The sequence below is a fragment of the Camelina sativa genome, chromosome 15, assembly GCF_030686135.1.
Source record: "Camelina sativa cultivar CO46 ecotype springtype chromosome 15, ASM3068613v1".
Lineage (NCBI taxonomy): Eukaryota > Viridiplantae > Streptophyta > Magnoliopsida > Brassicales > Brassicaceae > Camelina > Camelina sativa.
In genome coordinates, this window is record NC_141894.1 from 4,377,693 (window position 1) to 4,389,658 (window position 11,966).

Below are 11,966 nucleotides of genomic sequence, written 5' to 3' on the forward strand. Positions count from 1 at the left end.
AATCAAAAGAAAGGATCATCAACCAAACAAACAAAACAAACCAGTTGTAGTCTGGTTTAGGTTCACTTCATCGATTCTAACCTTAGCGTCGGTCGAGTATATTGTTTGATATGATTGAAATAAAGAAAAAACTATGTAATAAAAAATAAACTAATAATAATGAGAACTCGAAAAATTGTAGATTTGGTAAAGTACTCTTTCATCATAAATTTAGAGATTGGAAAGAAAAAAAAAAAGCTAAGAAGAAAGAAAAAAAAAAAGAAGAAGATCCACCTCGAACTTCTCTCCATCTTTCTCAATCATCATCTAATTTCTCAGATTCCGTTTCTTTCTCTCTCTCTCTCTCTCTCTCTCTCTCTCTCTCTCTCTCTCTCTCTCTCTCTCTCTTTTTCTCTTCTTCTTCTTCAAGCCAGACTCTGTTAAAAATCCAACCTTTATTTCTCATTCTCTGTTTAAAGCTTCACACTTTGTAAACTTTCAAAAGTTTGTTTTTTTCTTCCCCCCCCCCCCCCCCCTCCAGATCGAGTCTCATCTCAGTGGGAATTGTTACTTTCTCTCTATGATCTCTAATCTACAAATGTTTCTGTTTTTGTGAAATCAAACAGTTAAAAAAAAATCTCAGATTTCTATAAGCTCTCTGTTTTTTTTTTTTTTTTTTAATTTGAAGATAATGAGAGAAGAAGAGTCAGACTGGTTCGCAAGATGGGAAGAAGAGTTACCATCACCAGAAGAGCTCATGCCTTTATCTCAATCACTAATCTCACCCGATCTAGCACTAGCCTTCGACATACGAAGCCCAAGTCACGGAAACAATAACTCAACTCAACCTCACCATCACCATCATCACCAAACCACAACAACAACTCCCACAACACCACCTTCTCAGCTTCAGCTTCCTTCTTCACAAGCCAATTCATCAGCCGAGTTCGCTGCTGATTCAGCAGATCTAGGCTCTGGTGGTGCTGCCGGAGACGAACCTGCTCGGACTTTAAAACGACCTCGTCTCGTTTGGACTCCTCAGCTTCATAAGCGTTTCGTTGATGCGGTTGCCCATTTAGGGATTAAGAACGCTGTTCCCAAAACCATTATGCAGCTTATGAGTGTTGATGGGTTGACTAGAGAAAACGTTGCGAGCCATTTGCAAAAATATAGGCTTTATCTTAAGAGGATGCAAGGTTTGTCTTCTGGTGGTGGAGCTGGTTCAGATCCGGCTACGGATCGTCTATTTGCTAGCTCACCTGTCCCTGCTCATTTTCTTCATCCTAATCGTGTTCCTAGCTCTGATCATTTCATGCCTTCTTTTGTTCCCATCGCTACTCTTCAACAGCAACAACAAATGGCTGCTGCTGCGGCGGCTGCAGCAGCTGCGTCTAATCCTCATTTACAGCCAGCTCAGTTTCACCACCGACAAATCGCAGCTGCTCATTTTGGCTCGCCGACGAATGGTGGATTCCATTCACCGACGAGTAATGGACAGTTTGGTTCACCGACTAGTAATGGGTTTGGATCACCTACGAATGGGAAGTTTGATCCTTCGTTCTTGACGAGGCAAACTCAGCAGCAGCAGCAGCAACCAATTCATAGAATGTCAACACCATCATTGCATAGTCCAGTTGGTAATTACGTTGAGGATTTGGAATCTGCTAATGCTAATGGAGGAGGGAGAACTGTCTTAACTTTATTCCCAACTCGAGACGATTGAAAAGTCCAAATCTTTCGGTAATAAACACTCTTTTTGACCCTTTTGTAAAACAATAGCTTGCAATGCTGATCTGTGGTTAATTTTGAGTAAATTTGATTCCTTTTATAGGTTCAAAATGTCTCTGCAAGTCAGTCATCAAGAACATTGATTTTGAGTCTGGTCTTATCGCGTGGCGTTACTCTGTGCAGTCTTTTTAACATTGATACAATCCGGGGGATTCACTGTGTGGTGTGATCAAGTTCTGTGTCTCTGAAGTGGTCTTTCAGGTTCACTGCTTGTTTTTTTTTTTTTAACCCTTGTAGCTTTCTTCTTTATGATTCATATAAAGATGAGTTTACTCTTGTACATCCGTACAGTACGGTACGGTCACACTCAAGATTTGGAAAAAGAATCAATCTTGATGGAAAAACAAACAAAAAAACTTACTTCATAATGTTCTCTCTGCTTTCCCATTTGTTGTAGATTTGTTCTTAAAGCTGAGTTGCTAAAACTGTTCCATTCCCTTGTTAACTGGCAACTGTTAGAGAAGATATGTATATGTGATTGACCAGTGATCAATTCATTGATGCAAATAGTTGTACACAATGTAAAAGTATGACCTGAATGATGAAGCAGGGAATAAGCTAAAAGAGACAAAAGAAAGACAATGTGGGAAGCAGAATCAGAATCCAGGATCTTATGCTCTTTCATCCTTAATCATACCCCAAACTTCATTACTACCATTTATAAAAGTCGCATATAATGGAATCATTGAATGGACCAAACCCAAATAAAGTATACCGACTTTTGATTTTTTTTTTGCTTTTATAATGAAAGTTAGAATTATTTAGGAGTTGAGTGATTTAAAGCAATGGGTGGTGGGTTCATAGCTGGCATGTCCTGATCTTGTCTAACCCCCCCATCCTTTGTTTATTTTCTTAACTTAAGAAAAACAAATCAAATATCTAAGATGGTTATTCACGTAAAGAGTGTGTATTTCGATTCGGTTCTACGGAGTATTATTTATTTTTCCGACTAGTAAGTTGTCTATCCAAATTATCTAAAGTGACCAAATGAAAGTACAAATAATAATAGAATAACTTAATAAATCTTGATTGGTTTTTCTCTCCATAAATCTTAATATCAATCCTAAAATGTTGATTACTAAATCCAAATTTATCCACAAGTCTCTAATCCAATCTTGTGATTTGAGACCATCGGTCAAAGGAGAGTACTCGAGTGTTTGATTATTCGTTTAGGAATATTGGGAAAGTGTCTTCGTCTCTACAAACTTGGAGAAAAGGACCCTCCAAGGCTTCACCACCCCATATTTATATGTAACCAAAAAAAAACAATAATCAAGTTGTGTAAAATTTAAGATCTCAAACGCGAGAGCATCATTTCCATAGAAAGATCTCCAATTAAGAATCAAGTTCCTTTGAACAATTTGTTTGGTTCACCATAAGAGGAACGTCAATCATCAAAAGATTTGATTTTTTAACTAACTACATAGTTTGGAGTTCATTCAAAGTTTGATAATAATATAATTCAAAGAAAAAGAGAAGATGGATGTCTTGTTATATAAGAAAGAAGAAGCCATTGTTCGGAACAGAAACAGAGAGCTCCTAAAGGCTAATAATATCTATTAGAATTCTGCTTTTCATACAGACATTGAAGTACTCAAACAACCACTACTCTTGTCGTCAGGGATTGCTTGCAGAAGGATGCCTGCAGGGCAAATTGACGAGTAAGCACTAGGTTTTAAGACATATCAATCAAATGGCGAATTGAACAACAACACTTCTAACTAGCAAACCTGAAAAGATTTGTGTCTGGACCATTGAACAACTGTGCATAGTTCAGAGAGGGTGAGTTTGGCCAAGGTGTATAAGAAGCCGGATTATTAGTAAAGGGACTCAAAGCAGGGTTAAGCGGATGCCCGTAGTTTAGGTTGGCTTGATGACCTCTTGGCATCTGAGGGAAAACCCCATCGTGAAACGGGAAGTGGATCGGTATTGGATTGAAGCTTTGGCCAGACGGCATAACTCTAACGTACCTAACAAAGAAGAGAAAGACCTCTTTATTTAGCAGAGCGTAATCTAATAAAAGTTCTTGAATAACACCACTGGAAGAGATGGAATGGTTTACCTGTAACCGGGATCCACGACATACCTGTCATAGCTCCTGTCATAATCCGGGTCATATCGATCTTTCTCTCTATCTCTGATAATGGCTACTCGAGAAGTCCTTCCAGAATCTCGTGTAACAGCATCAACAACAACAGGGTTGTTATTATTAACCGCCACTTCAGTCTCATTCTGGTTTATACATGTGTTGTCCTTCCCTTCAAGAGTAGGGGGAGGTCGTAGTGATGAAGAATCTTCAGAGTCAGAACTGCTAGGACTGTTAAAGATCCGAGCCCTGGCTTTATCATACTCTTCTTTCCTCTCCTCAACACTTCTCAAAAGATTCTGTTGAACTTCTGATCCACTACCACCACAACCAGATCCTCTCTTAGGTCTAGGCTTGATTGCGATTTTAAAACCCTCAGGTTTACCATTCTCGGGTTGTTTCACAGGGATTTCAGATAAGCAGACACAAGGAAATCTACTTTCAGCTGTCTTAGTCACCAGGATTCTGTTCTCGGATCCATCTCCAGCACCAATACCATTGTCTAAAGCCATGGTTACTAGTCCATAATGCTGAGCAACTCGATGTGCAGCAAGACGTAAGTACGATGTTGGAAACGGCATGAATTCGAACTGAAGCTGCTCAGGGTTTTGAAAGAACTTTTGTATATCAAGCTCCATCCGCAAAACTAAACACACAACAACAAAAAGAAGCAACCTTTTATAATACAACCCATCAACCACATATGAAAATAGAATCTTTCCAGATACAGAAACTAAACTTTAAAAAAGTGTTGAAATTTGAAGAAGATCAAATTAGACAGACACTAAATCCAAATCAGACAGACACTAAATACAAAACAGAGTGTTCATAGTGTGCCAATGAAACAATCGTAATCATGAGGATATTAATAATAGTCATGGATCTAATCAAACCCTAATCATCACAGAAATTGAAACAAACATCCACAACAACAAAAAAGGGATCGAGGATTAGAGAAACTCATAAATTAGACCCAATTCAATGAAACCCTAGAAAACTAGCACGAGACCAAAATCAGATCAAACCCAAAACAGAGAGGAAAAATTAAAATCGTGGGGTAAAGGTGAGAAATTGACTAAACTGGTGAGACGATGACGAGGATTCTGAAGAGCCTCAACGAGAAAAGGATCAACCATAGCTTCCTTCTCGGTCATAGAAGCCATAGATTGGAGAGAAAGCTAAATCCTTTTTTTTATCTCCTCTGTTTTTTGTTGAATCCTCTGCTTCTTCTTCGATCTTTGAATTTTTGGGCTTTTCTCTATCTCACCGGACCGGAGATTAGAAGAGAAAACACATCAAGGAAACGAAAAGGAGATAATTTCTGATGAGCATTCTGAAGAAGAGAAGAGAGAGAGAGAACGCGAAACGATGAGGTTGAGAGAGAGAGAGAGGGGTGATGAAGGGGAAGATAGATGAAAAGACTTTCTCGACCTTTTATCTCTCTCTCAAATCTCTATCAAGTGGGGAAGAATATAATGTGACAGTTGCTGTTTTTTTCTTGTTTTTTTTTTTGTTATTTTATTCATTTATGATTTATGTGTATGTGTTAATGTATGTGTGTTTTTTGGTGGGTTAAATTGTCGGACTTTTTGGACAAATAAATTTATATTTTTATATCGAGAAGTGGTTTGGTGGAATCATAAAGTTTACTCTATTTGAGACTTTGGGTTGGTGTGTCACAACTTGATTTTCCCATGATGAAAATAGTAGTATTTTTTTTGACGATCAAACTCCATATATTAAGTTATCGGAGATGATTTTCTTCGAGAGAGAGCCAATTCGGTACCGACGAGCTTATATGGGAAAAACAGAAACCTCGTGCTGTTGCACATTTCGCAAGTTTATCGGCACGGATATTATCCTCTCGGGAAATATATCTAATACTAAAATTAGCAAATCTATCTCTGAAATGAATAAAATCCTTCAATTCTGATGAAAAGGTCGGCCAATCCTCGATATTAGACGTCATCCTTAGCAGGTCTGAGCAATCCGTAGCAAAAATAGCTTTATCCAAGTCCAACGCTAATAAGCACTCCATAGCCCAAATAAGAGTATCTAACTCTGCATGTAATGGGGATAGGCTTCTGCGCGATCCTTTTATCTCCATGTGCAGGATTCTATCATCGATAGACGCAATCCAGCCATGCCCACTCCTATCCACCTCTGTATGCCAAGATCCATCTATAAAGCATACAAGAGATTCTCGAGGAATTGGGATTGAAGGTATGCATGCTTCTACTACCGCTGATGCTAAGTTTCTGTTATTTGCTCTTCTCCAAACATCTTCTTCTTGGATAGCTTTCTCCAGTGTATCTTGCGGGGATTCAGAGATATTTTCAAACACTTTCTTATTTCTTGCCTTCCAAATGTACCACATCATCCACGGAAACGCTCTCAAGTTTTGATCAGTTGCACCAGAGTCTTTACCACGCCCATATAGAAAATCGAGGTTGCTATATAGGGAAGATGAAGGGAACACCATAGGATGGGAAGGGATTGTCGATAAAGCCCATACTTGACGTGCTGGGGGGCATTCAAATAGCATATGGTTTATAGTCTCCTCCTCCGCTCCACATCTAGGACAACTTTTATCTCTACCAATATGGCGATAATGCAGGCGTTGACATGTTGCCAAGCACCCAGTCACACATTGCCACTCGAAATGCTTAAGCTTCCGTGATGTTTTTAACTTCCATGCTTCCGTGATAGTAGTATATCCCAAAAAAAGTCCAAGACTACGGTTGAAGATGAGTCTCTTCTCAACTCATCATCAAATAGGAGCAGTTAGTCTCGAACGTTACGTAATCTACTTAAAAGTAAAAACGCATGATATGGTTGGTCTGACTCTAAATTAAAGCTACTAAAAGGCTTTCGCACTGGTTTTGTAGTTGCCCGCCCCTATCAGTATATGTACTTCAAGTCTGGAGACTCGAGTTGTATAGATCCGCTCCAAGCCAGTCCATTGTCCATAGTGCGTATATTTGATACCAACATGACACGTACGTATATAAAATCCATCGTACTTGTCTGTGTTGTAATCTTTGCTCAGTCGCTGACATAAAAATTTAAATTTATTTTAAGAAAATCTAATAAATGTGAAAATCTTTTTTTGTTGGATTTATTTCCTTTATAGAGAAGATATTGGCTGGTCAAAATTAAACGCAGTTTCCATGTAAAGTACTCCAAAAACGGTCTCATAGACCACGGCGCGTGGACATTGTTCACCTCATACGACACGCGCCACTGTCTTAAAACCTTCCCTTTGCTTTAATAACGTAAATAACCTTAAACTTACTTTTCTTTTTGGTTTTGCAATAACATTAAACATAAAAATCTCTTTCTCTTTCTCTTTCTCTCAAACGATGGCGATCTCACCGGTACTGTTCATTGGTTTGATTTGCCTTGCAGGCGGTGCCTCTCTTTTGCCGGCGGTCGAGGCGATATGGTTATCGGTTCCAACATCAGGAGTAAAATGCGTCTACGAAGAGATCCAAGCCGACGTCGTCGTTGTCCTCGATTACATGTGCATCGACGAGGGTTTCACTCAACTTGGTCCAACAGTGGATGTTCAGGTTTTGTATACTAACCATATACGTACCCATATATATATACTCCAATTCGCATGCTTGTATCCTTTTTAAACGATGCCAGAAAGATTTAGTTATAAGATAATGATTTAGGTTTAGCTAAACAAGAAATTCAAAGTTGAGATCGATATTGGACTGGTGATATATAGATTTGTAGGAAAAAAAATCAACTAGTCACCACAAAATTCTCATGAACCACTTATTTTGTTTCTACCAAGAGATTTTGGATCTGTTGATCACTAAGATTGATAAAATAAGATTGATAAAATAAGGCTTTGGTGTAGAAATGTTATGGAGAGTTTGGGGTAGAGTAAGTGAGAAAGAGAAGTTATAAATAAAATACAATGTGATGTCTTGGTTAAATGTAGGTAACATCTCCGTACGGGAAGGAACTGTACAAGACAGTAAACATGACGTACGGTCAGGCTGCGTTTACAACGAGTGAGAGCGGAACATTCCTAGCTTGTTTATCAATGCATCACGACCAGACACATCACTCAATCAATAACTCTGTCATCGTCAATATTGATTGGAAGGTCGGTATCAGAACCAAAGACTGGGATTCTGTTGCTAAGAAAGAAAAGATCGAGGCAAGTCCTACATTAGTCTTTAATTATTATATATCTAATTACAATGTTCCCAGAGAAGCACATGTGGTTGAATATATTGTATATTGTTATTTGTAGGGTGTGGAGCTTGCGGTTCGAAAATCTACAGAAATAGTGAGTGGTATTAAGGCCAACATACTCTATTTAAGACTCAGGTTACTAATAACTTTCAACTCAATCTTATTTATATGCAAAAAGGATTTAGAAAATGAAGATTAATTTATGAAAAATAATGGTGCAGGGAAGCATATATGAGGGATATAAACGAGAAGACAAACAAGAGGGTAGCGCATCTCAGCTTAATGTCTTTAGGACTCGCTATTTGCGTTTCAGTTATTCAAGTTTGGCATCTCAAACGCTACTTCCTCAAAAAGAAGCTCATCTAACTTCATTCTATACTATTATATATTTTAGAAAATTTGCTGTCTTGTGCTATCTTTTGGGGGGGGGGGGGGGGGGGTAACTATAGAGTGGACATACCAAATTAATAAAGAAACACATGCTTTTTGTGCCTGATATTATTTTTGATCACAGAAATTTTATAGAATCATCTAGGAAAGATTGATCCATATATAGACCAAGAATTAATCAAAAATAATATTTGCCTTGATTTTTGTATCGTGGTAATTAATTGATACTTTGAAAGAGGTAGAGGTAGAACTTTGGCTCTGAACTTTGAAGGGTGGACACATTAAGAGTACAGAGATGAGTGACTTTAATAGTTTTTAGTACATCATTTACAGAGTCATTTGCTAACGGCCGTGTCAAAGGAAAAATGATCCTAATTAGAGACTTAAGAGTTATTAATTAGGTCGTTTTTTGGACATCAATGCCAGTTTGAAAGTACGATTAATAATGTCAAAACAGTGTACTGTCATTACCTTTTGATAATGAGTAAATGACCATTGACCAATAACGTCAACTCTACGTGACGCGTATGTTTAGTTTTGCCGCAGGTTGAGATGCTATATATTGACATCTTACATCACATATGGACCGTTTAGTTATATGACTTTCAAGAAGTAAAAGGTACCTACAATGCGGGGTTTGGGTGCCTCGGTTTTATTTAATTGGCCACCAAAATACATAAACTGATGGTATATATGCTTATGTACGTATCGCAGTGGACAATTATGTAAATAGGGATATCTAAACACTGCGTTGTAGGCATATTTTAAACGAAATATTTATTTTAACTTTAGAAGTTTTTTGAAATCTTATTCATTTTAAAGTAATGTCTAAACATTATTTTGAATCTAAATTTATATCTTAATTTGTGAGATTATGTTTTTATTTTCTTATCGTTTCAAATCATTTCTACATTTGAAAACCTAACATTTTAGTCACTTGGAAAGTTGATTAAATATAAACAAATTTTTTCTTTTTCTAAAACTAAAATTTATGTCACTAGCTCATATATTCAAACTTTAATCTAGTAAATCCATCGGTTTAGATTCGTCCATGCGTCCGTGTATATGATTAGGTGTTGTAAGCTAATATATCTACAAATGTGAAACGTATATCTACAAATCTCCAAAATCTGACATTTTATTTCATTTTTTGTTTCTTAAAGCCAAAATTAATGTGAGTCATATTTTCAAACTAAGAACTAATCAAATTATCGGTCTATATACGTCCACGCATACTGAGAATCTAATAGATATCATCGGTCTAAATTCATCTATGCGTCCGTGTATACGATTTGGTGCTAAGGTCTTGTCCACCATAAAAAAAAGTGAGAGGTCTATCTCTAGATCTCCAAATTCTGTAAAGATATTAGGCTTCGGAGTAAAAACAACCAAAAGAGTGAGCAGAGCTGAAAACAGCCATGATCCAGCTTGGGTCGAAAGAGAGGAGGTGTAACACTTCACCACCTTTGACAAGGTCCCAAACCTACCCGTTGGAGAGGATTCCTCTAGAAACGAAAGAGGAGATTCTCATGAAATTGAAGGGCAAATGCATCTCGAAGTTCATCAGCATTTCTAAATCCTGGTCATCGATAGTCCGCAGCAAACGTTTCACCAACTTGTACCTGAACCGATCTTTGGCTCAGCCACATATCCTTTTCTCATTGACCGACTGTAGAGACAATGAGATGCAGCTCTTCTACTCTTGCTCTCAGGAGGATCCATCCTCTGATCATCAAACGGTCAGTTGTCCCCCTCTGAATCACGATTACTTGTTTGAATTTTCTCCACCTGTCCGCGGCTTGCTGTGCTGTCTAAATGATAATAACAGAGTGATGATTGGGAATCATACTACTTGTCAATTTATTACTTTGCCGAGAGTCCAAACTGTGAGGAAAGGCATAAGCTACTTCTTTGGATATGATCCTGTTAATGATGAATACAAAGTGTTGTGCATGACGGCGTCACGTAATGGTACAACAAGCGATGTTGTGTCGCAGGAGCATCAAGTTTTCACTCTATGAGCTAGGAGGAAGAAATGGAGAAAGATCGAATGTAAGCATCCCCATTTTACTTCTCCTAGAACTGAATGGCTATGCAGCAATGGGGTTGTGTATTATCTAGCTTGGATCCAACTTGTTCAGGCTCTGATAAGCTTTGATGTTAGGACTGAAAATTTTAGTGTCATTGAGTTACCCAAAGACGGGAATGTCCAATATCTGTCGCACTACAGCGAAAAGATAGCTAGGGCGAGTCTGTTAGTCACCGGTACACTTGAATTGTGGGTTCTTGAAGGTGCCAGCAAATCACATTGGTCACATGTTTCAATCGTGATTCCTTCTTTCACAGATTCATATGGTCAGTTTGAATTTTTCATGTTAAGGGGTAGACTTGGCACCGGCGAGCTTGTATTGGCACCAGTCATTGTCACAAACCCGTTCTTTATACTATGTTACGTTCTCAAGGAAAGCAAAACTAGAAAAATCCAGATCGAAGGAATTGGGACTCACTTGACGCGTATACATGTCTATCTGGATCATGTTGAGAATTCTATGTTTCTGGAACTGTAAGTCTGTAAGGTAATCATCTGTTGATGACTAGTTCTTTGGTGTTGTTGTCTGAACTAAACTCTCTCTTTCTCTTTCTTTTTTTCTTCTTTCTTTCAAGTTTTTGAATTAAGTTGTCGGATATTGTTTGTTTAAGACTAATCCTTATTGGAATATGATCAACAATGGTTATGTATGCTTTTAAATTTATGCAATTGCAATGTCTATGACTTGTTTAAAATAATTTATGATTTTATGTGGAGGCTTCGGTTTTTTATTTTGATTTATTTTGGGGAGAATGATGAGTTTAGTGTTGTTGGCTATATGTATTTTTATCACCCATCTTATAAATCTATTGCGTAAGAGCAAAATTACCTTAATAATTGTTTTAAATATTGTTTAATTAATATTATGTTTGACTAGACCATCACACACATTCGTGCTCGGAGATTTTATGTAACTTTACGTTATGTTTTAATTTAACCAATTGTTTGAAATCAATTCTACGTTTGTAAATCTACATTTTGACCATTTTGGAAAGTTAATTGAATCAAATCTTTGAGACTTTTTTTTTTGTTTCGTAAAACTAAAATTTATGTCGCTTTAGCTCATAATTCAAACTATTAAACTAAGAATCTAAAATTTTTATTAGACTTATTTGAAGTCATTTCTACTAGGGTTGGACAAAAAAACCGTACCTGAATATTTAACCCGAAACTCGACCCGAAAAGACCGGTTCGGGTATACATAAATAACTCTATTGGGTTATACATTTTTAAACCTGTGGGTTAGGGTTCGGGTTAGGGTAATCTCCGCTACCCAAACGTGCACCCATAAAACCCAAAAGTATAGAAATATCTACAATATTAATAGTATTTAGCATTGATATTATCCAATTATTCAGAATTATAATTAAACTAGGGGATAACCCGTGCTACAGCACGGGATTAAATTTTTTTAACCTT

General features: G+C 37.4%; 2 protein-coding genes and 2 pseudogenes across 4 annotated transcripts; 3 read left to right on the top strand and 1 right to left on the bottom strand.

Annotated features, from left to right (window-relative positions):
- Nucleotides 1-133: 133 nt before the first annotated feature.
- On the top strand, nt 134-2,192 carry LOC104745256 (transcription factor MYBC1 pseudogene; annotated as a pseudogene). The gene is made up of 2 exons (XR_015582762.1): nt 134-1,719; nt 1,811-2,192. The product of XR_015582762.1 is annotated as a transcription factor MYBC1 pseudogene (transcript).
- Nucleotides 2,193-3,238: 1,046 nt separating this feature from the next.
- LOC104745258 (uncharacterized) lies at nt 3,239-5,396 on the bottom strand. 2 transcript variants are annotated; one of them, XM_010466452.3, is made up of 4 exons: nt 4,935-5,396; nt 3,830-4,499; nt 3,498-3,737; nt 3,239-3,409 (listed from the first exon to the last, which is right to left on the bottom strand). In XM_010466452.3, the coding sequence occupies exons 1-4, from the start codon at nt 5,014-5,016 to the stop codon at nt 3,385-3,387; spliced, it is 1,017 nt and encodes a 338-aa protein (XP_010464754.1). In that variant the 5' UTR covers nt 5,017-5,396; the 3' UTR covers nt 3,239-3,384. The 2 variants fall into 2 exon arrangements, with proteins under 2 accessions (XP_010464754.1, XP_010464755.1); XM_010466453.3 differs by having other exon boundaries at nt 3,854-4,499; nt 4,935-5,315.
- A 1,738-nt stretch (nt 5,397-7,134) lies between these two features.
- LOC104745259 (transmembrane emp24 domain-containing protein p24delta6-like) lies at nt 7,135-8,573 on the top strand. The gene is made up of 4 exons (XM_010466454.2): nt 7,135-7,425; nt 7,809-8,030; nt 8,127-8,203; nt 8,290-8,573. The coding sequence occupies exons 1-4, from the start codon at nt 7,216-7,218 to the stop codon at nt 8,432-8,434; spliced, it is 654 nt and encodes a 217-aa protein (XP_010464756.1). The 5' UTR covers nt 7,135-7,215; the 3' UTR covers nt 8,435-8,573.
- A 1,287-nt stretch (nt 8,574-9,860) lies between these two features.
- Nucleotides 9,861-11,169, top strand: LOC147926270 (putative F-box protein At3g10790 pseudogene; annotated as a pseudogene).
- The last annotated feature ends 797 nt before the right edge of the window (nt 11,170-11,966 follow it).